A 25,473-nucleotide genomic window follows, 5' to 3' on the forward strand; every position below is an offset into this window, starting at 1 on the left:
TATATATATTGGGAAAAAGAAAGAAGGAAAGGGGGGGGGACATGGGGATCTAACGATGTTGGAGAATCGCTCTCGTCGATACCAACGACTACGATGAGTTTTGAAGTGGTCACCGACCCCAGCTCTTGGCAAGTGACGTCCACCACGACGAAAACAGAAAGTTCTGAACGGCGGTAGCTGCTGACAGCAGCAGACTCGTTCCGAATAGAAGCATCTCATAGCAGAAAAGGCTGGTTATGATTGTTCGATCGTAGCTCTAAAGACCTTGTGATCGTCCAATAGTGGGAAAGTATTCTGGGTCGAATGTCCATAGACCTCGGGAAGGCGTTCAATTTGCGCCGAGCAATCTTCGTATAGCATCATACGAATCAATGTAAGGGTACGAATATGTATGTGCGAAACAGTGTACGATCATAAAAGATAACTTCTGGCGTTTATGTATTACGAAGTTACCAATAACTAGTTTCTAGAAGTAAGTTTATTATTACTAACGCTGCTATTGCCTGTTAGGCGTGTAATTATAACATCGAAGCGCCAAGAAAAAGGTCATTCGACTTAATGGTAACGCGTATGCATACGATATGACAGTACATATAACATAGTAACAATGACCAGGCAGCGCACGAAAGAGACGCAAATAATACACATTCAAATAGTTCTTCTTTCCCTAGTGGTTGTCCGGCCATGTTCCCCAAATTCCCAAGACATAATAATGTCTAGTAACTTCAAAACTTTGCCGGCGAAAAAGAGCACTGCACTTGAAGCGCCGGCTCATCTCATGGCAGGACTTTAGGCTGTTGCGTCTCGCTTCGTTGCGCCTCTACCTCCCTAACAGTAATCCGGTTGATTCGGTATCTGACGCTGTTCGGTGGGTCGGAAAGCTCAGACATGCTGGCCTGCTACTTCCCATAGTCAGCCGACGGAGTCGAAAGAAAGCCTCGTCAAAAGTGAAGCATAAAACGGCAAGTTGAAATGGCAGACTGCCATAGCGGCATGCGTTGAATGCACAACCAGCAGCCACTTCATGAGTAACACACACGCACGCACGCACGCACATACACATCGGCACACAGAAACAAGAGAAGAGCCAAAAAAGAGGGGGACTGAACTGATCTGAAGTGCTGTTGCTGGCTGCGCAACGCGTCTATAGAGCTTTCACGATCATGTGGTGCTGGTAGATGAAACGGTTACTACAGAACAACTAGAGGATCCACTCTAGCGAACAGAACAGAAAAAGCAGAATATCTCAACCGAAGTTGCTCCGCCAAAAGTGGGGTCGATGGTCGAAAAGCGGCTTCCCGAAGACGTCGTTTGCTGCTGTTTTATGATCACTGTCCAATTGTTGTCCACAATCACAACAACGCAACTCGATTGACAACATCATGACAACATTAAGCAGAGACCTATAGAGCGGCATATAAATGATGGCCTCTACAGAGAGGAACGAACATGCTAAGGACTTAACAATGTAGGACGACATCACATTCGGATATTGGACATGTGCGAGAATGACAATAAACAATAGCAGAATGTACTGTGTACGTCGAATGGGCCTAACCTACTACCTATCAATCGGTAAATAGCAAAGCAAGGACATCAGGGGTTGGTTAGTAATCTCTAGAATTGGTTTAAAAATTTAAAAAAGTGTCTACCGACTTTACCAGGAGACGTATGTACTTGAGGCTCGAATTTTGAAAAAGGCGAACTTTTCTCATTTTGTAAATTACCAGTTATCCAATGCACTGCTAACACAGTAGCAGACGTAATATTCGAAATAATTATTGTGAGTGCGTTCGTTAGTTTGTACATTCAATTACATAATGATCGTAATGAAAATATAGAGAAATACTTGCACGAACATATGCAATATTAATATGTTAAGTGTCAATGACTGAATGTCACACTTTCCATATACATAAAGTAAATATTACTAGTACATGCCAGTAAACCATTCAACGATAGAATTTTGGAGATATAGAGACTTTTAGATATGTATAGATATATACTAATTATGTATCTTAATATTTTCTTTTTTGGCACTCGTTTCATCTTGATACGTGGCTCTTTCAGCGAACCGGCAAAATATACGTTTCCTCACTGATAATTTTAATCAAATCTCTGCCGGCGAAATTTTTTACTGCGAGTGTCCGTTCAAGTAAATAATGTTCTGTAACCCAGTTTTATTGAATACAGTTTTGCTCAAATGTAGTAATATCTGTACGTTAATCTTTCACCTCATATATATATATATATATATATTTATATATATATATATATATAGACTACGATCTGTTTCATGAAGGAAGCCTAATACGTGGCGGACACCAACATCATGCCCGCCGGTGCAATAAAAACCAACCCACAAAACTGATTATAGTCGTAGATACATTAATGAAACCAGTCGCTCATCAGGAATCCGGCTTCATTCGATAATTTTTACAAAAAATGATGTGAGTATCGCTTGAAGATGAACGTATGTTACAACTTTTTCCGTCTAAAACGATCGGAGCGGCCATTCAATGAAAAACGTTTATGAATTTTTATATGTGATTCTTGTTTTCAGCAGGAGCGGATGTGGTGCAGCCTTTTTAACAACAGCCAATTCTGAAACCTTCAACTCGTTGAGCTGCAAACGTAGACCATTAATTCATAAGAGTAACACTCGACGAGAAACAACAAAAGGACTGAAATGGACAGTTCTATACGCGTTGACGGTAGCAATCAATCTCTTCTGAAATTTCAGCAATAGTCCTCTTGTTTAGGTACTGACTTGTTTCGAAATAATTATTTTAACTACATCTGCCATAGACCACTTTTAACGATCTACGGATGAATGGTTTACTTTTCGGACGGACTAACCCCTTTTGCTCTCGAAATTGTGCTAACGTCATCACCTAATGCTTGAATGAGAGGGTTTTCCTTTTCACCTAGTCGCCATACCTTATTTAATTGAACGCTGTTAGACTGAACTGATGTGTAGTAAATAAAAGGAAAAAACTAATGAACGGAAAACCACACTTCGTGAGGGGTTCAACTTCCCATTGCGTTTTGAATTGTCGCAAAAATCTGGAAGATATACGTCACTGAAAATACTTTCTAACAATGTAATAAATCATACAGATGCAACTTAAAGCCCAGAGCGTTTGGCCATGGTTTCAACAGCATCACGTTCCGAACTCAGCAGCCTTTCCAACATGTTTCAATAGCGAAAATCTATAGCATTGCTCCACGATAAGCCGACCCTGTAGTCTTGACGTGTTTCCAAATACATCATACACACATTATATTGTCGTCAACTTAGCGCAGCGATGACCTTTGACAAAAACACTTTAAATACTTGTAAGGATTAGGCGTCGCGAAAAGGGAGCGATTTTCTCTCATAAGCCCACACATTTGATTCAGTTTCTTCTTATCGTTCTAATGATCGTGTACAGTTATGTCCATATGAACTGGTACAGACGAACGGTAAGTAGTTGGCGTTTACTTATTAGAGCAAGCAATCGTTTTAACTACCAGATGACTGGACAGGCCCTGATCAGACGTTGGCGTCCTTTGTCCTAACTCCGTGACTGTCCCATCTAGCAGCTTAATCGCTTGTCGAAATATATCTCGTTGCCGGAAGACAAAGAAAAAAACACTCAGTAAATGTAACTGAACACTATGAAAGAGCCAAGCGTTCATCTACTTGAATTCAAGATACATTCGAGAAGATAGTCCATCATGACTAATTGGCCTAAGGAAATTATTATTGTTGTTATTACTGCCGTCATCAAAAAGGTTTGTCATCGTTTTAAGCCATCGAATTTTCCTGCTTTCCACTAATGTGGTATGAGTTACTATTGCGGGGGTTGTTTCTGCTAGTAGATCCAGCCAGGCTAGTCTATCTACATCGTAGAGTAGAGAAAACAGATTTGTCATTGAGAAGTACACATGCACACCGGTGCAGACTATAGAATCTATTTTATTGTAGCATATGACCGCTGCTTGTATGCATTACTGTATGTTTGCCGTGCGCTCCATTTTGTCGAGTTTGTTGGGCGAAAAGTTGTTGTTATCGCTGTTTCTATCGTTGTTGCTATCTTGTCATTGGTGATGTCGTTGTTATGGCTATGACACGCTTATTGGGTGATACGAGCGTTCGGCAACGCCGGGCCTGTCGTGCGTGTTTTCCAGCCTTGAACAGAGCAGCAGTAGCAACGGTAGCCCCGTGGGGTTGTTTGGCGCAGGCGTAACGCCACCACGCAGCTTTTACCAGCGTCGTTGACGCGATCAGCGGCTACCGCTGCACCGCCACGGTACTGCGCCACGGCGAATCCAACCAACGACACGGATCTATTCAATGTCGAAGACATTTCAAACGAAGTTACTTGGAGAATTGACTTCAGCGGCTGCGCATGCCGAAGTCTTCGGAGCGAAGAAAAGATGGCCAGGGCTGGGGAGCAGAAGATGGTTGCGGCACTAACCATATGAGTCGAGTCGCAAGCTTCACCGTGACAACTACCCTGCCCGGCGACACCGCTGCTGAGGAACACTCCAGAACGTTCTGTGTAGCGATAGGTCCCCTACAACTATAACCGATCATCATATAGACTTGCATCAAACATCATGTCTAAGTAATACATCATATTTAGAACCAGTCTGCAATCAGCTCTCGATGTGTGCACATATATATAACCGATGTAAAATAACTGAGCTAAACCATGCATCTTTACACGATTCTTGCAAAAATGGAAAAAAAGAATGATGTGATCTTTTCTATTACACTTCGTTATGTATCGTCATACTGGGTCCTGTATAATCGAAGCTTCTTAAGAAAACCTTTAATTATCTATTTCAACCTATTGTGGCAACGTCACAGGTGTTTGCGTCCTGAAATGTGGAGCAAACTATTTACAAAAATAAGAACTTAACCCAGTCTTAAAGGGTTCAAAAATATATGCGAAGATACAGCAGAATATGCAGAAAATCGGGCTTTCGTAACAATCGAGGTAATTCTATAATGCGGCGACCATTAGATCCAAAGGGGTACATGCGTCTGTTCATTAATGCTGTTATAAAATTAAGAAAAGTCTTCACTGCTGAAAATACTGATTAAATTTAACCGCGTGTTGGCTCGATATCAGTAGCTCGGACAAATTTTAGAACTAACGGAACGCCAGGGGAAGATCGAATGACGGGCCTGCGAGGTCTTACATTCGATGTTTTGTCAGATCAAATATGGACACTTCAAACTGAAGGCTATTTCAGCTATAGACACGATTCACCACAATCGCAGCTAGCATCTCTTAGGCGTGTATACACCGCTAAGTAGATCCCTAGAAAAGAAGGCATGTTTCAGTTATGAGTTACTTTCCGTCCACTATTTAAACGCCATCCACGCCCTTTCGGGCTTTTCGTTAAAGCTGCGAACTACCGCAGTAATAACATGATACGATAGGTTTCTCGAAGTAGCGTTAAGCGCTTAAGGCTGACCGATAAACTTAACTCGTGATGGGTTAAAATATACAAGGCTATAAACTTATTACAATTTGAATTGTAGGTATCGCCAAGACTCGATCCGAGTAACCTTAGACATTATTAGAACTCTCCGTGGTCGCTAATTGGAAGCGTATTAAACGCTAATCGGCTACGGTGAAAATTCCCATTTTGATAAGGGTAAATAGGGCAAGCTTATCTTGTCATGAACGCCGTACGTATTACCTTAACATAATAGTTACCTTGGAGATTACGACAACGACTAAGCAGAACAAATGAGCTTGACCAACACAAAAGTTACAACGATAATTCAATTGTACTATACCGAAAAGCCAATAGCGAGATGTATGCATTTTTTTTTTTCTTGTTTTCTTATCATTATTATGTTAAATTCTTTCCTAACTTAGATATTAGTAGAATGGCAGACTTAATAATACTATATTTATTATGCTGTTAATAGTGGCATTTCTTAGACCAGTTACCTGCATAGCTTCGAAGTGTTTCTGTAATTAAAATATGTCAAATTGAGACAGGTGCCAAAGATGCAAGCTGTTGGTTACTCGAGCAATACCCAAATTCATGATTACCTCAAGATCGTAGATGTCAATGATATTTCGAAAATTTTAACCCTATATCTTTGATACCTAACTCACTAAGTCTCTCGACAGAGTTGCCATGGTAATCGAAAGGCTTTACATCTGATTCTGAGCAAATTTTGTAGCGGTTACGCAGAGCTTATTAATTCAATTCGGATTCAATTTGTGTTGAATTGTAACATGTCTCCACGCGATTCAGACAATCAATGATGTTACAGGTTAGACCGCATACGATTGGTTCGCCAATACAATGACAACTGTTATCAAACTTTTTATTAAAGATTGATTGCCTGGAAGAAAAGGGAGGGGGTAATTATTAGAGAAGATTACAGTTATTTGGGGTGTAGACATCCTTAAAGTGCTTTTTCTTTAATTGTGTGCGAGTGACGCCAGTCTTTCCCTAAGTAGTCCTCTTGTCGAGCACTGCAGGACGGCGCCAGGGACAAGTTTTGCTGATTTATAATTCAACATCTTGCAATAATCGCAAACATTTCAGGCTCAGCCACAGCACGACGAGACAATTTTTGCACGGTCCAATTTGTAACGCACAGCTCTGTCGCTTAGTACACAAACGGGTTAAGTAATTAAGAGAACACCTGCGAGGAAACACGTCTGTCCCTATCTCGCTAACCATCCAGGACAGAATCTGTCCTGTTACTGAATCCATCATAATACGTCTAATTTTTCTTTAACAGTAATGCATAAATGCGCAGTAGCACTAGTAATAAACAAACAACGATCCCATCAGGCCCAAATTTACAGGAATTTATTGATTATTTTGAGCCTTCGTTGTTTGCCATTCTTGTCCGCCTGACAGGTTATGGTAAATTTTTCAAGATCGATTACAAATAATTTGGTAATCGAATTGGAACACTTCTGCTGCCAGAACTTACTCACCGTAAACGCCAGACAACGTAGTTGATCAGGAAAGTTTGAGTCTATGCTGATTTTGCTACTCAGGCAGGATATTCCTATTTAAGCATCGTGTTACTAGTCTAGTGTTCAGCTACGGAATTATTTAGTAACCTGGACGTGCCTATAATGAGACATATTAGTATTAATACTTGAGAAGAAAAGCACGTTGATTTTGGTAAAAACACAAACATTCGTTTGTGAAAAGTGCTCCTGGGTAGAAATTGCTTCCTTCAATGATGCTACTGTAATGACAATCTGAGATGTTTTCACACTACGTATGACTATGTAATAATAAGCCCAAGGGCAGTGCAACAGATTGGGCATAGACGAGTGGGACTATAGAGATACGGCTGCAAAAAGGCGAAGACCTACTGAAGATAAATCGGATTTCTAGCCGAAGTTGTCAATTGGAGCCGATAGACGAATTCTAGTTCAAAGAACCACTTTCACTCCCCTGACATCTTCTTCGCTGGTTCATTTTTCGAACTAGCGTTCGGTCAAATTGCTATTGCTCTACAACACGCTTGTGTTTCGGGTCTCTATTATACAAGGAACAATATCACGTTTTTTGAACTAGGATAGCCAGGCACGTTACCGTCACAGTTAAGCTATAATAGGGAAAGTGAATAGACGCCTTATTAAAATGATCGGTATTAACTTATTTTACTAAATAGAGGTGAAAACTGGCTCGTGATATGTACTAATAAGATCGAGAAAGGCTTATTTTGCTTAGTTCCACTTGTCCATACGATACAATGTATATATCCTAAGATCCGGCACCGCTGATTAGAATGCCCTTCTATCAAGTAAATTGTCTTCTTTGAAACGCAGGATTTCGTCATTGCTCGAACGCATCCGCAATGCGCCCAAGTTTTCCAGCGGACCAAACCAGCTATATCAGTTAGTTTCAGCTTTACCATTTAGCTCTGCAACGGCTAGAAATAGTTCTACCACATCGGATGGAACACTCGTGTGGAACTATTAACGATTAACTACACAGATGACCAAAATAGAGTTACTTTTATGAATAGCAAACTAATTGAGCCTTATTAATACGTACATGGACCGCGTATATATCTATATGGAATTCATTAAGTAAGTTTTTTCTTAGTTTCTACCTTGTTTCCGGTAGCAATACACCCCTATGCTCGTACTCTAAAATAATATAGCACTGAAATATTTAAAATATGGCATGCTTAGTGCCACATGTTGATGTGACATTTTTGCTATCAGTATGTTTTGGGCAAAGCTTCAATTGACACATGGGGTCGTTAATGGCGAAAATAATCTTGCGCTTGTATTCGCTCACCTTTATATTGGCGAGGTCTACGACACACCATCCAATAGCTACCGTGTCAGTCTCGTCCGATCCTAGAGATTCACCCTGACTGCCCGCCGTCACCGCCCAGAGCAGCACAGCATAGCGAGGATGTTCCATTGTGTTTAATTGCTTTCTTCCACTTCGTATTTACAGATACACGCCCAGCTGACACTTCGTTGCCCCTGACACCTTAACTTCAAACACTCGTGGCACCACCCACCAACACCAAGTAAATTTTTTTGAATTAAGCCCCTTTTATTCGCTCCTCCTTTAGATCTGCACAAAGTTCAATTACCAGGTGCACACTAAGTTGGCTCTTTTCCTCTCACCTCACCAACCATTTGCTTGTCATCACACGCGGAACAGGCTGACGAGCTCCTGCACCTCACCTCACCTCACCTCACCTCAACGTACCGTACCGAACCTCACCGCTCACCTCAAAGTTCATCAAGCGCTTGCACCACCGACAACGTTTCGCATACCATTCTCCTCCTTAACGGTGCGCGAAAGATCAATGAAGGCACTAACAGGTAGTTTTGCTTGATTTTTTTAGAATTTCTGATCTATTCTAGCACCGGCCTCACTATGACCATGATGATAGTTTTCTATTCGATTCAAGAGATAGAGGGAGCAGCGCAAGCATAAGATGAGACCCGTTAACATCAATCACGCATCACCAAATTACCACCAAGCCACCCTGTGAAAGGGACATCACACATTGCACACGAAACTTAGAAAAACTTATAAAGAAGAAAAACAATGGCTTTCCCCAGCAAAAAGGGAAAACGGCAGACATACGCGCACATCTATTGTAAAATACGTGAAATGTTTTTTGTTCACTTGAAGGAGTCACGAAAAGATGGCTGAAAGTCCAATAACCTCTTTCGGGACACCAAACATTGTTTGTATACACAGACTGCCAAGATAGAAAATGAGTATAAAATGAAAAAAAAAACGCATTATAATACTTGCCGTATATACCACCTTCGAACTACGATGTAAAAAATGGACCGTTGGATTTCTATTATAGCGACCTATATACTCTAATAAAGCAGCGTGTTTTTATCTGTCTTGAAGTTCGACAGATGCTATATGTTCCCGATCATAACAACATACACACTGATACATCAGTATTTAAACGCCACATCGTATATGTTAATTAGTCAGTCTCCCTCCCCCCTCTCTCTCTCTCTCTCTTATTACGTTAAACTTTCACTTAGTAGTAAGTTTAAATTTGTGTTCGTGAAGAGGTTATGAAAAAATCACAACATGAACGGCATAGCCATGGTGATACAATGATAGACGAATAGGGGAATCTAAATGTAGTATGAGCCCAAAAAAATACCCGTACTGTAGTAACGTGTGCTGCCTTACAAAGGATTCATCGCATAAACATTATTATAAACACTTGTATATAGATGTTCGATGCCAAATATCTGATACGCGGTCTCGCAAGTCGTTATAATCCTATACTTTTCATCTAGATCTATAAGGAAATACAGCCTTTTGGCTAAGCATTGTTACAGGCAGAGGAAATTGCTTAGGTCAATAACACAATGATAACGTTCTTACACTTAATCGATATATTGAAATATCGTTTTATTTATTATACTTATTATAGTTTTACAAAACAACTTAGGTTATCAGATTTGCTCATATCAGAGTTGCAGATAGCGACTCTTCTCGAGGTTCGTCTGCGACTATATTTATTTTTGTGCTCGTTTATAATGTAAATATTTCTTTCCTAGGAACACGTTTTGCCGTCAACGTATGCTTACCTTATCAAAAGCACATAAAAAAAAAAGTCGACATGATTCGAGTAAGCAAACAGCTGTTTGTTGTCCATAGAATAAATGTTCGTTTAGGCACTGTCAAGATCTGAAGCGGGCACAGAGTCGAAATGATGAAATGACCCACGATTACTGCTATAGAGTGACAGATTTTTTTGTGTCATCTACGTTTTAAATGCTGGCAAGTTAAGGGTTTTACAGAAGGGCAAGTTACTACGCTCAAGGCATAATGGTCCGAAGAAAAGTGCTCTACGCAGTTTGTATGTACATGTCGGATAAGTTCAGGTTTCTAGACGGGCTATTCTCTTCTAGATATTTTGCCGCTGTGATCGATTTCAGCAATATCACGAAACAGATACTTTCCACAAAACTGCGAAATGAAACGTTCCGTTACGGCAAGATATGCATAACAGCCATAGGCTATCTATACTGATACGTTACAGATTAATACAGCCAATAGGTTGATTTGACCGACTATTAGACAAACCATCTCTCTACATCGAATTTTGTCACGACATCAGCTTCGGCACTATCAGTGGGCTTCGTGATGACTTTGAGTGGACTGTCAGATGAAACGAATGCAACTCTGACGGTATTTAATGGCCCCTGTAGAAAATCGGCCCTTATTCCATCCATAAAAAAAACACAACTGTTGGACACAGCTGCGTTTACGACCTGGGTGAAGTATGAACGGACGCTGGAGAAGGCAGCTCACAGATTCAATCGTTCCCTTCTCGGGTTTGTCTAGGGGGCTGTCTTGTGCTTTGACGTACCCTTTGTACTGTTACTAGAACACATTAGATCCTACACTTCTACACTGATTCACGCTTTTCCAAGCAATAATAGCAACTAAAACATGCCGGCTTCAAATTTGCTAATTATTAGTACACATAAGTGTTTGTTTATACGTAATGAACTGTTATGCCTGCCTTCACTTGGGCCCAAGACTACTATAGGACATATATGAGTTCAAAAAGGTACGAACTTTTATTTTAGTAGGTAATGGTAAAAGTTGAATTTCAAAAAACGGGTGAGCTTCGCTAAAGTTCATTCCACTTGGCTAAAGTTGGGCACATGCAGCACACATGGCACACTGACGGCACACATTTAGCTGAGGAAACATGTTGGGCTGGTGCAAATCGCTCATATGCTTCCTCCGAAACACATTAAACACCGACTCACTTTCGGCTGTTGTTTAGTGAAGCGTGTCGAGGTCTTTTGCGGGGCCGTTATTAACTTAAACACCTGCGGGCACCACCTTCTGGCCATAACGATAACCGTAGGATAAAATCAAAACGGACGCGAATCGAGCATGAACTATATGGCAGAAAGAAGCAGAAGCCAACCAATTCGTTCTACGTTATAGTGCCGATAGTTACCATATTAGAATTCGGAGTACAAGCACATGTTAAGATTTGGAAAGATTCCGAAGCCTACGTGCACCGAAGTGTCGTCCTTTCCCCTTGCCTTCAACGATAAATGCTACGGGATTTAGTTTACAGAGCATCTTTATATTCATATCGAAAGATGCGCGCTATACATTAGAGTGAAGTAAATAGGGAGTTTTGGCTAAGATTGGCTAGGAAGGGAAGATTTTTCTTCGTTTCTGCCGGCCGGCTACACGAGCTGTACAATGAAGCAGAGACGGCGTTCGTGTCCATTGCTCCGCGGAATTCCTGTTAGCGCCGCATTGAGTGTCTTTATTTTAGATAGATAAGCTCCGATAGGCCGCCCCATTACATTCACTCATTCGATCAACCATTAATACCAATGTTGTCGCCATACTATGATGACAGAGTTGACTGAACACCACTGGCTAATCCCGTGCTGTTCAGCTGCCTACTTTGTGAAAACGAAGATCGCAGTTCATTACAGCATTGCGTTATGTAGAGAGATTGGCTTGTAGGCGGTGTAACCGGTCAGCCGTGGAACCGTGGAGAAATCTGCTATCGGCTTTTAGTAGTCACACATCTGACAAGACTGAACACTATGATTTTGCTAGTTTGTAATTATGTAGTTCTTCACTACACTCTTCGGACTCCCGTTCAATAACGAGCTTGTTATGCCTATGCAATTGAAAAGCCCAATTTTGTTATGTCTAAATAAAGCCAGAAGACTTCCACTCTTAGTCTACCCGTCAGAGATCCCAATCACCGTTCACCATACAATCTATCTCTATCCTTAAAGACATACGCTTACTATGATACTTAGTTGTCTTGAAATCCGTGTGTGTGTGTGTGTCGTCGATCTTGTACAATATATATATATATATATATATATATATATATATGGCACGCTATTCCTCCGATAGGGTATATCAAGTAGATAGATATACGAGAAACAATACCTGTGTACTTAAATCAATTGCTCGAACAGCTTGATTCTCGACATGCGGAAAAAAAACCTCTTGATAAACGTGCATATGAATTGCCCAAAAGCAAACGAAGTATCGACGACAGGTTGTCACCTTATGGCGATCGGCACCAGGACCGAGCTCCGGATGTTGCGCACCTTCAAACTTCCCAGCCCGTCATTTTCTCTCACTACGGTCGATGCAGCGCCTTTCCGTCCTTAAGATTATTTCACTTCTTGCACGTTATCACTTCGCTGAGAGGATTTCCTCAACAAGTTTGAGGGAATCAAAAACACATCGCCTTATTCTCATTTCTTTCTGTCGCTTTTCACAAAGTTGTCTAATTGCATTATGTTTTACTACACTATCAACAACGATTGCAACATACAGACGTGCAATGTGTCGGGTTCCGTGTCCAGCCAGTTGTCCGCTTAGCTTTTACAATTTTATCCCGAGTGATCGCGCTGACGACGGTAGTCCTAACGGCAGCAGAAGGAGCACAACAACTGACGCGACTCACTTGCTGACCGACTATCAATTGGCAGACACGCGATAACAACGACGACGACGACCGCGGCAGCCGCTTCAACGTCGCTCTCTCAGCTCAACGTTGAATGTCGTAGCCGTGTAACAGCGCTACTGCTTCCCGGCATAGACAAATGGACGGAGAGACAGACAACAGCAGCGGCCGCTTCAGCTTCAGCAGAAGTCGCCATCAGTATCGGCGCATTTCTGTATGTTAAGGTTGCCGTTTCCATTGCTGCTATGACGACGATTCGCGACAACGATGATGTTTCTGCAGCAGGTCCGCTCGTTTGAGTTCTGCTATGGCAGCCACAGTCTCCTTCTCCTGTTCTGTTCCTGCGTCAGCAGCAGCAGCAGCAGCGGCGGCGACCACTGCCACTGCCGTCGTCGCTGCGGCTATTTGACGGGCTATGACCCTCCAGCACCTGGCTTCGCTCGCTCGCTCGCTCGCTCGCTTGGCACTGTTTCAGTCGGTCGGTCGTTCGGTCGGTCGTTGATGTTGACGACGACGACGACGACGGCAGCGGCGGCGGTAGCGTTGTTGTTATTTAATATTGGTGATGGTGACGGTCGTTGTCGTTGTTTCCCCCTCCTTCTCTTCTGTTTCCCTCTGTCGATATGTTGGTCTGTCCTTTTCTGTTCAGCGCGAGCGCCTGTGCGCCAACGTAGGACGCTAAAGCCAATCTCCTGTCTGTTCGTTCGTTCGTTCGTTCGTCCGTCCGTCGGCCCGTCCGTTCGGGATCGTACGACGCTCAATGTTCGCGATGGCGATGGCGGCGGCGGCGGCGGCGGCGACAGCAGCGACGGCACGTCGATGACGCTGACGGCAACGACGAAGACGCGAGTGCACGGCGAGCGCAACAACGGCAGCCTCGTCGCACCAACGGAGAGGGTCAACGCCAACATTGCGGCTGCTTTAACTACTACAACTACATAACAGCAAATGGCGACTAGTTCTTTGCCAGCCAACGTGGTGCTGCTAGCGCCATAGTTACTACATCCTTGCGACACGCCGTTCCCAAAAGCGTTCGCCGCCGCCTCGACGACTGCTTCTCTACTTCGCCGGCTACGAACATCAACGTTGCCGCACACAAATTGACACCCCAATATTTGTTGATCACAATTCTTACTATGGGCAGCAAAACAAGATCTTCAATCGAACAGAATAGTCCCATTAAAAGGAAAAAAAGAACGTTTACATTCAATAAATCGTCGGTAAAACAAGCAGAGCCAAATTCTAGAGACTTCAATTGTACAAAACAGCGAACGATCCGAGGACATAGCACTTTCGAAAGCTTCAAGCAGGCGTTAATGTCCGAATCCTATCCTTAGACGTCTTTCTGTGACAATTCAACTGGCACGTATATTAGGTTTGAGCGTTGCTATTTAGGTCGTTTGATAATTTACATTTTGTGTTATTTCGCTCTGCTTGATGTATTTTATATAATAGTTGCGAATAAGGAGAGAGAAAAAAACGAGCAGCGCTTGTCCGAAATAGTTTTGCTCTAAGTCGTTAGCTGAAGCTGTCTCAGGTAGCTTTTGTTAATAGTGGAAACGATCATTCTTTCATCTGTAGCATTCGCTAGGGCTGGTCTCAGTTCGTTTGCCTCTGCCATTGAACGCAACAACTACGTAGACTTTGGGTCTGCTTTTCTGACTGTCGACCGTCGGTACAACCCAATTGCTACAATAACAACTTTTGTTGCTACGGCTGATGTTAGTAAGTGAGCGAGTGACGTTGATGGCGTAGCTCCCTCTTCGAGAGAAATTTCAGACATTGCACGTTTAACAAGCGTTTTGCCATTGCACTCCGGAGCTGAACCGAATGTTCCGTTGACGTTCGGATGGAATAAATTTTATGGTAAGGTAGACCAAATGATGGTCGAAACCGTACACAACAGAGAGAAGTTGCTAGAGGTGTCCAAAAGTTGATGACCACCACAGAAAATTCACGTTCACGATGCCATCAAAGGCACAGGGCCATCGTTTGCCCCGCCCAGCGTTGCTTGCTTGCTTGCTTGACCAACATGAACAGCAGCGATGACGATAACGACTCATGTCCGTCGAAAGAAAAGGGGAAACGCGGCAGGAACAAGAGAACTTAGCGCGGCGTGAGCCGTACCGACGAGCTATCGCAAACGACGCTCAAAAACTGTTGTACACCGCGTGCACATCAGGCCGCATCGAACAGAGGAAGTTTCTAAAGTCGCGCACACCCAGATCTCACTTCAGCAGTAACTTTGCGGACCATTTGCATCGACGACTCCGTTAGTTTTATGGCAGTCACAGTGACACCATAATGGTAGCAGCGTTCAATAACAAGACAGAAAAAAGTAAAACAAACCAACAGCGATAAAAATGCGCCGATCAACGCCATGTCGTAACTAAACTTGAAACGAAGCTGATATTTCGCTGCCTCTGTCAATCATTTTATCGTCCTGGGCGTCGTAGTGCTCGCTCAATAGAAATTCGGTAACGATCCAGCTAGACAGATAGACAGGCAGATTGGCTAACAGTCACTTTCTTGGTGCCAATTTCATCCATACGACTGGACAACGAAGATAACCGACAACCAGGTGCCCAAACTTCATTCCGATCATGCTTTGGCGATCCGATCAACGTGCAAAGGCCACATCTCTAGTATCAATCGCAGGGAAACGCACTTCCGTGCTTGTTGGTACGAGTTGTGTGAACGTAAGACCTGCCTCTACCGTGCACTATCATTATTTAAACCAAATTAGACCCCACTAACACAGATTGGTCCAAATCCTATGCATCTCTTTTGTTTACGGTATTTGTACGATATGCTTAGACATGTGCACGTTAGAGAAATAACTGCCAGCCATTCATCTAGCTCCTGTTAAGATGAGACTTAATTACAAATGCGAGTCTTTTTTCGCTGAATCGAAGGACAATTTATGTAGTACTTGGGAGATCTAGGACTCTGGCTATTTTGCGTTTCGATCCTTCACACTATCCAGCGACCCACAAGGAACTACGTATTATATACTCTCAAGGCACATATTTCAACAAGCTTGCATTACGTGAAGAATCATTATGTCGCAAGGCAATGCGCTTGCAACTGGTAACCGGTGCGACACGGTCGCGATGATTGTTGAGTTGTTTTAAAAATGCCGCGGTCGGAGGTTTAGTTGCTGTTATGAGCTAGCTCACGGGACAGAGAGAAAGCTTGGAGTCGCAACATGAAATAGTTTATTTTATTTTTATTTTTTTCTCGGATGATTCGCAAAAGAAGCCACCCTTCTTTCATTATGACAAAAAACAAACAAATACGAAAGCTATTCGTAGTGAATGCTCCAGGAGCCTGCACGCTTGCTGACGCTCTCTTCTTGTCGGCTGCTCAACTGCTGACGGCCTATCGTGATTTAAGGGCCGGCCTAATGAGTGAAATTTCTGGTAACTTTTTTCAACCCAATGCCAACCTTGTCGACATGCTAAATCTTTCGATAAAATACTAGATTTTTTTTTACCCTTGCGCCTACAGCGAGAACTACGAAAGTGCTTCGTTAGATATTTATTATTAAGCAACAGAATTTACTACCCGAAAATATAAGATTGCAAAACGAAGTACTACTTGAAGAAACCTTTAAGTGCGGCACATGAAATGAGAGAAAGGAGATCTTAACTATTCATAGCAATGAATAGTTAGTAGACAATCAGGCCGAAGGAACATCTCGACCTGTTCTCACTGTATATGTTTCAGTGTATACAGCCTTTGAACGTGAGTGATGTCGTCAGCATGTCACAAAACAGTGTTCAGGTCGAATTTAGAAGTAGACTACTGAGACGTTCTTTGTATATAGATATGTCAAAATGAAGGGGTTTACAAGAAGTGAGTGTTTATACAAATGCATCCAAAACTATATCGGTTTGACGGTACACGCTATACATATGAGCAAATCAAAATTACTAGAATCTGGTGTCTAACGTGAAAGCGACAACCATATCTCTGTATATATTTATTGCAAGTCTTAGGCTTTTTCCATGAACCGAGCTGGGTCCAATGATCTATTGTAAGATACGATACAAAAACTTTGATGCTTTTAGAAGTGGGAAGTCATTGTGATAGATATGTTAGTTATAGTATATTACCAAATCACATCTCGTATGAAGCTCGACTAGATGGTCAAACCGAAAGGCAGAATATGGCCTGCCAAGTTCGTTAATCCAAAAGCTGAAGAGGATCTTGGTAACAGTGACTCGATAGGACAGTTTCTGTGCTTGATTTGAGTTCATTCATTTTTACCTTGATAATTTAGAAAGAAGACTACCGTCTCTGCCATCACCTTCAGCTAACGGCATTGGGAAAAAATCACTTGGCTAACGTTTGACCAAAACTCAAACCGCTCTACGATCTACGACATCTTACTGTGTCGGCAAAACAGAAACATCTCTCTATATCTAAGATACATATTGAACCGGAATTTTAGCACGCGCCTCTAGCAGCTGATGGAAGTCTGTGTTCTCATAAGCTACGAGAACTCAATGATTTGTCTAGGTAAAAGACATATTCGATGTTCTACATAGCCATTTTAAGCAGAGATTATTCGCGCTATAGAAGCGACAAAAGTTGAAATTAATGGCTAGGGCAAACGAAAACCTTCTTTTTGTTCAACGTTCATGTTGTCTAACTTGAACGTCATTCGAGAACATCTTCCTGTTACCATTTGAACGGCCGTGGATGCACTATCTGACTTCAATGTGCCTGTCGTGTATGCTAGAAAAACGTTTGTCTCACAATAATTGAACATCTTTCTCGTTTATATTTAAGCTATCCGTTTTTTGCATCATATGCGTGGACTTGGTTGAAGTCGTCTTAATTTATTATGAGTAGAATAAATGTACACTAGTAGATTCTCAAGGTGTCTAACCTTAATTAACCATCCGAGAAACTTTACACTGTAATCTGTATGTTTCCTTGCACAAAACACACTTTTAGTCCTTGATCTTCTAAGCAGATTGTCGGGCACCCAGATGCACCTTGAAGCAGCTTTTGCATCCAAGCACTAACGGTTCAGCTTGAGGAAATTTTTCAAAGTGATCGGTGGCATGTTTTACCAGTCCACTTTCGCATACAGTTATCCGATAATTGACCAAATACAAAGATGCAACTAACGATATTAACGCTATGTGGTAAGTGGGCAACACGAGCGACTAGAGTGGATTACTCTTTTCGATCTATTTTTACCCTGACGTTCACGTCGATGGCGCCGACGAGGTTTCATCCAGTTGGGGACCCCACTGGCCGCTTTAGACGATCCGTAACATAAGAACTGAGAGGGCAACCACGTTGTTAAATTGAAGTCACTCATCGCCGAATAGCAGAAGCGCTACCCCAAAATTTTCTGTGAATATCTCCGGCGATCCGGCCAGACCGCGATCTCCCATCTCAGTCTACTAATATCGACTATTCTTCTCTCCCACTTTATTTCTCATCAAACCCCCTACGCCAAACGGCACTCTTAGCTGACGCGAGAACCCACTAGACGGACAATGAACGGATACGAAGTTCGCCGCTTAAAGCTGCCGGATAGAAGATAGCTATACACCGACAGCCGAGGTGTTCAAGCGGAGGCCGTCCGTTCGCGCGAAGCCTATTGTGCCTATGTATACACGGCTGTAGTCGCCCCATTCTCTTCGACCGTAGCTGACGGCTAACCGAATCAGCGACTAACTAGGAAATGGCGTCTGAAGCACCAATGGTACGGCACTGAACACAGATAGACTTTCACTGCTCACCTGACAAATGTTCACATGTTATACAGTCAAACAAATGGCTGAACGAACAATTCGTTGCACCAAGTGCGACATCTTGCCAGAAATTCATACACGAATTTGACCCTGGCCAGCTGATAAAACGGACCAAAAATATGGAAAGGCATCGCCGCTTTTAAATACAAATGGGCTATCGCCACTTTAGAACGCTTTGTATATGGTACCGTAATGGCATACAGGTCTAAGAGAATACTTACGTCAGCCCTTGTAATCTTGACGAGTTGAAACAGTCATTTAAAGTTTATGTAATTCGTAAATTGTTTACTGGGGTAGCTTCTTAAGAAAATCATAGCAATATTATGTGTCTAAAAAATAGGTGAACTTGCAAAGCCCTGTAATTTACGTAACTTGTGTATGCTGTTGGTTGCGGCGCGCTATTTAGAACGTGCAGAAATAAGTAATTAGAAGGTTAAGATCATTTGCGCATATAATTGGGTAGGTTGGACGAAACTGATATTTTATTGAGATGGAACGGATCTTCTTGTTACTGCACGTAAAATGGAAAATAACGATCGACGAAAGACTACTTCCCCCACAGCGTAAAAAAGTTATCTGGTTCGAAAATGGAAAAGTGAAGTACTAGAGGCTCTTGGATCTCTTTCTATATGTATGTAGAGGCCTAGAGCCAGTGCGTGAGGCACTTTTGTTTTTCAATAGATCGCTAATTGTAAGTTGACTTCAACATCTTTTCGATGAATTCAAGCCTATTAGAATATCCTATGAGAGGTACCAGGGCGAACTACTTCGGTTCACGTTCTGTACTTCTATCGGACCGCTGTTTGTCAGTACATGTACAAAAAGGCAAGTAGCAAATGCTAGTGACAGCATAGGCATGTATTCTAGACGAGCTGTCCTATCAAACGGACGGTTTTTAACGGTAGCAGTTCCTATAAATAAGGTAAGCGGGCACTAATATAGCTATTCATTTCTGCCATATTGGAAAGATGGCGTACTATAGTTTTCTGAGATGCTAACAGGTTTGTTAAATAATACCGAAACATTATTTATAGAGTTAAATATTATTGTAGCACTATGCTTCAGCAGATACGAAACGGTTCGGCATATACTGACGAGCGAACAACCTAAGCATTTCGAAAAATACCAGGTTAGAAAGTTCCTAGTCAATGTGGTATTCTGGTATAAAATGGTAGGGTCTGTGTTTTCGCAAACTGTAGAAATGGGATATTTCTTCAGACTGTTTAATTTTTTGCAGACCGAAGTGCGCAACTTCACTGAAGCATGTTGCGTCGGTAACTGACAACAACTGGTCACTTCTCTTAGTATAGGGTTTTTCACCGAATCAAAGAAGTGATCTAGCTCTTAGTAAAGTGAGCAGAATACATAATATGCCTGAGTAGTTGGTATACAAATCTACCTCTTCGTATATACCGCTCGATGCCAATGTAATGCACTTCAGGCTATTGCATAACTGAAGTGCCATGTTGTCTCAGTGAAAGGTCATTGTGGGGCTCATCCTTTCACAAGAGTGTTAGGAGCATTATTGGGCACATTTTCAACCTGAAAGTGGGTTCGGATCGTTTAAATGTGATGGATGTGATATTAAAGCGTACCTAGATAGTGCCAAGCAGCGTTCGGACGTAATAATTAAATTTTATTTTCTGAGCGAAATTAAAATTTGTAATTTTAAAAGTGATAAGGCTGCGGGCTTGCAACGTTTAAGAGATCTACTCGAGTGGCACCTAGGCATCCTAAAATGCCATTATTCAATATTTTCTTTGTAGTAAGAAGGCTCAGTGTTCATTTTTAAATACCTATTCATTTCACTGCCACTCGCCCATATCGTAGACGTTTCTATCGAAAAATTTGGTTACAATGGCCCTACTACGGCCACTTACTTTATGAGCATCATTTTTCTTCGCACAAAAAACTTCAAACTTAGTGCAAGTTTCTTTTAACGTAAGCGAAATTTCGTAGTAATTGATTGAATTTCTTCGAAAAAACCTCCTCGTAGCCCCAATGCCATTATAAGTCACCACTTTGTGACACTAGATTGAAGCAAGATCTTCTGCAATCGATTAAAAAACTCGCTGGAAAACCTAGCTTCTTTTACGTATTTTTAAAGCCATGCTTTATCCGGATTAGTTTTGCTAACATCTAAAAGCATATACATTTTTACGACACGCAAAGCTCAAGTATATTTAGCTCTAGAATTTAAGCCTTTTCTATGTCACGCCTCAATTCTTACTCTGGCTGTTTAATCTCAATGATGCCTTAACTCAAGCTTAATATGATGATGCTCTTGTTAAACTGGGACAGACGTAGTTGATTACAGCCGAACATCATCTTTTGCTTCAATTGGTGGAAATCGAAGCATAAAAGGGTTATTTTCCTTCTTTCGAGAAAGGGGGGTTTATTTACATTGTGACTAAAAATCGCCCGTTCTCATTTTTAATAACTATATATATATATATATACGCTTATTTAGGATAACAGAAATACTCCTGTGTATTGTTTATGATTGCAGCAATGTTTTCTTCAATGGTTTGTGCATCGACTGATTTACTAATTGGACTGTAGATGCTCTACAATGGCAAAAAAGAAGGCGGATCTCTACACCATCTTGTTTCTGCTCCATGGCCATATTCCCTTTGAACGCAAAGGGACGGACTAGGTACATTGAGGCTTCCACACCTCAAGCATGTTTCAAACCTACATTCTTCATGTCGCAGTCAATCGGCGACACAACCCAATGTGTCATTACCTATAAGAAGTCGGCACGAAATTTTATACGAAAAAAATTTATACTGGTGATTCCAACTTGGGAGAACGCCAACCAAAGAAAAGTCTCATTTAGTAGACGCAAGTCCAAGGTGGCAAATATATGTTTAATATGTCGAACTTCCCACAAAGCCGAACGTCCGACAGATGACAGCGTGAACAACTTGACATGCAGGATCTACTACTCTATATATATATATATATATATATATATGGCGTATAATTTTATTGACTAATGCCGAACTAAGGTAATCTTAAAGTCAATAGGAGGAAAGACACCTACTTTGAAAAAATCACGAAACCTCACGTCACTATAAACAGATAACATACCACCCAGTTCGTGGTCATATCTTCAACAATTACTAAAAATAATATGAGACGTTTTCTATTATACTGAATATCGCATGGTGATATAACTTATTTGTTTTAAATCGGTCAAATTAGAAACAAGTTTCTACAACAGTAATTTGCTATCAAAGAAAGTATAGAATGCGTTCTCTATTTACAGGCGATATTATGATTGCTTCTGAACTTGCTTTTTTCCAGTAAAATACCAGGGTACAAAGCACAGAGATTTGAGGTGGATTCCCTTCATTGTTTGGGTGATGATACTGTAAAAATGTACGGTCCTGCATAGAATAATAGCATATTTACAGAAGACTAGCAACCATGGTAATGTAGAACAAAAAAATCTAGTACGCGCTTAGTGGTGGCTGAAAAATGGTAGGAACATCTTCGTCCCATGCCGAGCTCAATCAGCCAAAATACTTCTTTATTTTGTTCTATGTTCAATAATGGCTGTATATAACATATCAAAACATTGAACGTCTACATGTTTACATTTCAATACTTAGACTTAATTGTTGAATTTATTAGTTTTGGACATTTGAAAATCTCTTCGAATATCCAGTATTCAATAGCTTTTACTGCTTCATAGTTACATGCGTTTTGCTGTTATGTAACGCCTAAATTACCGTACGCATCCGTCACAGATCAAACTACATCTGATTTCTGCCATTGCCGGCTTTTCACATATCCCCTTAATAATAAACACACAATTCTATTTGTTCAGCCATCTTTGCAATGGGACCTTTTACCATTTTACATAAGCTGCATAAAAAGCCCTAAAGTATTCAACTTTTGTTAGCACCGCTTGTGATAGTTTGGGCTATTGTTCTATAGTAATTGTGTTTTACTTACATGGGTAAGTCTGGGTTGGTCTCAGTCTCTTCAGACTAACGCTATTTGTATGTTTGAACGAATGTTACTTGAACTTAATAATTATTAAGAGCTGGAAGGAACACGGACAATAAAAGGTCAAATTTATTGACTTGAACCATTGTTCATAGCGCTTAGCCTTTGACCTTGGCAATGCTATGCCGATTTTTCCCTACACGTGATCCGTTGCAGTGGAAAAAGCATCAGGCGAAATTTCGACTTTTTCGTGTAAATTATCGAAACGCCATACATCCATAGCGAACTACCGTCCTATAAAGAATACGGTCGCATGGCAGAGCTGTTTGAATTTAGCTTTTTCTATCTACTAAGCTGTTACAGCGCAAAACCGGCAGACCTTGATACTGACTAGCTTTTGAACCAGTTGCGCTAAAATCATGATTTTCTAATTTCTGTTAAAAGTACTCTACTTTGTTTTATTGCACACTTGTTCCGGCGTATCGAATATATCATGTTCGCTCGTATATATACATATATGTATATATATATATATATATATATATATATATATATATACATATATATATTACAGTTTTTGGACAGCTGTGTACTTATGATTCACGTTCCCAGTGGAAACTTCCGGATCTCTGGCTTCTTGAAATAAATTGATCGTGGACTAGGTTCCCCCAATTTAGGGTGTGGGATTAAATCACAACCGGTGTGAGCTAATCTTCGCTCAACCGAAGATGTGACTCCGGCATGACGATAAGGTTTAGTATTGTCATCACGCGTGCTTTAGACTGCAGTGCCAGTGGTTCACTATTATTATCGTAAGGAGATAAGGCATTCATTTTTTCACTTTCGATCAATACCTGATAGTAGCAGATGTCCGTTATAAGTTCTGCTATCGTCTTACGTCCGAACCTATTCAACACTGCCACAGAGCTTGATTGCTCCTCAGATTGATACTATTCTCTCACCTAATCGCTCTCCGGCTGGCGATAAAAATTGAAACCTGCCTTGTCAACTGGCGACTGTATGGTCCAGATGGGCTGTTTGTTAATTAAAGTTCCGCAAATTGGGCATGGAGGCACTTCCAACTGGGACGACATCAGCTTACTTTTCGCTCAGTTTCCACTCTTGCAGTATCTAAACTATAATTTTATAGCATGTTATATGTGAGATGTTAGATTTGGTTTATAGAGCCCTTAGACTTCAGACTCTTATGAAAGCCTTGTTTATTGCGGTAACACATTATCGTCTTTCGAGTCTCGATACCGCTGGTCTTCAAAACTCCAATCGGTATCCTTAAAATATATGCATCATCTACGTACTATGCTTTTGCTTAGGTTTTCATCGGTGTTCGTCGGTTCTCCGTAACGCTAGGGCTTCAATTAAACGAAAACCTATCGACTGAGCGTTGATTTTCAAGACACAAAGATGTTCTTCTGAACTCATTCGAAATGTCTAGCGGCTAAATTTCGTCTGCTAGCGACACGTAGTTCAAAAGTATTCATCTAATATTTGTAACGTGACAATTTTAAATGAATTTATTCGATACTATACGCACGCTTTGCCAACCCAATACAAATAACGAACGAACGATCCTAACGTCTCGTTTAGCAAACAACACGACGTAATTTGAAGGTTAACTGAACGCTGTTGACTTTGTGTCTTGCATGTGTTTATGTGTCTTTGTGTGAGTGAGTGTGTGTGCGTGCGGGCGCGTGCGTGCGTGTGTGTGTGTGTGTGTGTGTGTGTGGGTGCGTGTGTGTGTGTGTGTGTGTGTGTGTGTGTGTGTGTGTGTGTGTGTGTGTGTGTGTGTGTGTGTGTGTGTTGGTGTGTGTGTGTGTGTGTTTGGGTGTGTGCAGTGTGTGTGTGTGTGTGTGCGTGCGTGCGTGTGCGTGTATGTGTGTCTGTGTATGTGTGTCTGTGTGTGTGTGTCTGAGTGTGTGTGTGTAATGATATCAAAGCGACCAGTTTTTAACAACTACTAACACCAATAACAATTACGCTGTTAAATTGCAGCCTACACATGAGAAAAAAAACCGGACCGTTTCACATGGTTTTGTAAGCTGTCACTAAGTTGTTATGGTAAACCGCTCGATTTACTATGTTCATCCTTAACCGAGTGGTGATTATTGGAAGGCCAATGCGAGGTACAGTCGATTAGCTAGAAAGAAGTAGGTGAGATTATCGCGCTTCTTCCACGGCGTCTGTTATGGCGAGACAGTTTAACGAGGAATCGATATTAAAATTAAATAGGTATTCGGACTTGTTTTAACAACTATAGTTATAAAGTTTATAGTTATAAAGTATTTATGTCGGATAAGCTATGGTGTCCATTCTTGTTTTGTGCGCAAGGAGGCAGCGAGGGGAAGTTACCAAAAGGAGGTGTTTGATAACGCGAAAATTAGTTACTATGAACACTATTCTAGCTGCTGTCGTCGTCATCACCATGAAGAACACAGCCTGAACTCACCGTCTTTGAAGGCAACTGTTTCATGGAATCTGTTTGCTAGACCTGACCTGCATCAGTTTGCACTCACATTAGAACATCATCGTTAGGACAAAGAGATTTTTCCTGGTCTCTTGTGGCCCAGACGCACAATGTTGGCAAAAACAGCAGTTCCAACAAAAGGCTCGGTTACTGCAGTAGTTGAGCTCTGGGTTCCCGTTTTGCAGTCGATGCGAAAGAATATTTCAGTACTCTGCCCTGACGCTCCAACAGTTAGTTGGTCAACTGGATAAGTAGAGCTCGAGCAACTGCAAACTTCTCTTGACTCA

The 25,473-nt window shown here is 41.5% G+C and overlaps 1 protein-coding gene across 8 annotated transcripts in view; it reads right to left on the bottom strand.

Moving 5' to 3' along the window:
• Positions 1-25,473, bottom strand: part of LOC111248386 (epithelial splicing regulatory protein 1-like) — a 62,499-nt gene extending 37,026 nt beyond the window's left edge. Inside the window, exons 1-2 of one of the 8 annotated variants that reach the window (XR_015325226.1) lie at positions 25,169-25,473; positions 8,296-9,004 (exon numbers count right to left, since the gene is read on the bottom strand). Coding sequence is in view for 1 of the 8 variants with exons in the window: in XM_086985635.1 (XP_086841761.1) it covers positions 8,296-8,424 (129 nt within the window). In the remaining 7 variants the exon portion in view is untranslated. Of the gene's footprint in view, positions 1-8,295; positions 9,005-12,444; positions 13,383-17,867; positions 18,271-25,168 lie in introns of those variants that run through there. The other 7 variants (XR_015325233.1, XR_015325229.1, XR_015325227.1 and 4 more) reach the window with 7 other exon arrangements.

Source organism: Varroa destructor, unplaced genomic scaffold, assembly GCF_002443255.2.
Source record: "Varroa destructor unplaced genomic scaffold, Vdes_3.0 BEIS01000003.1, whole genome shotgun sequence".
Taxonomy (NCBI): Eukaryota; Metazoa; Arthropoda; class Arachnida; order Mesostigmata; family Varroidae; genus Varroa; species Varroa destructor.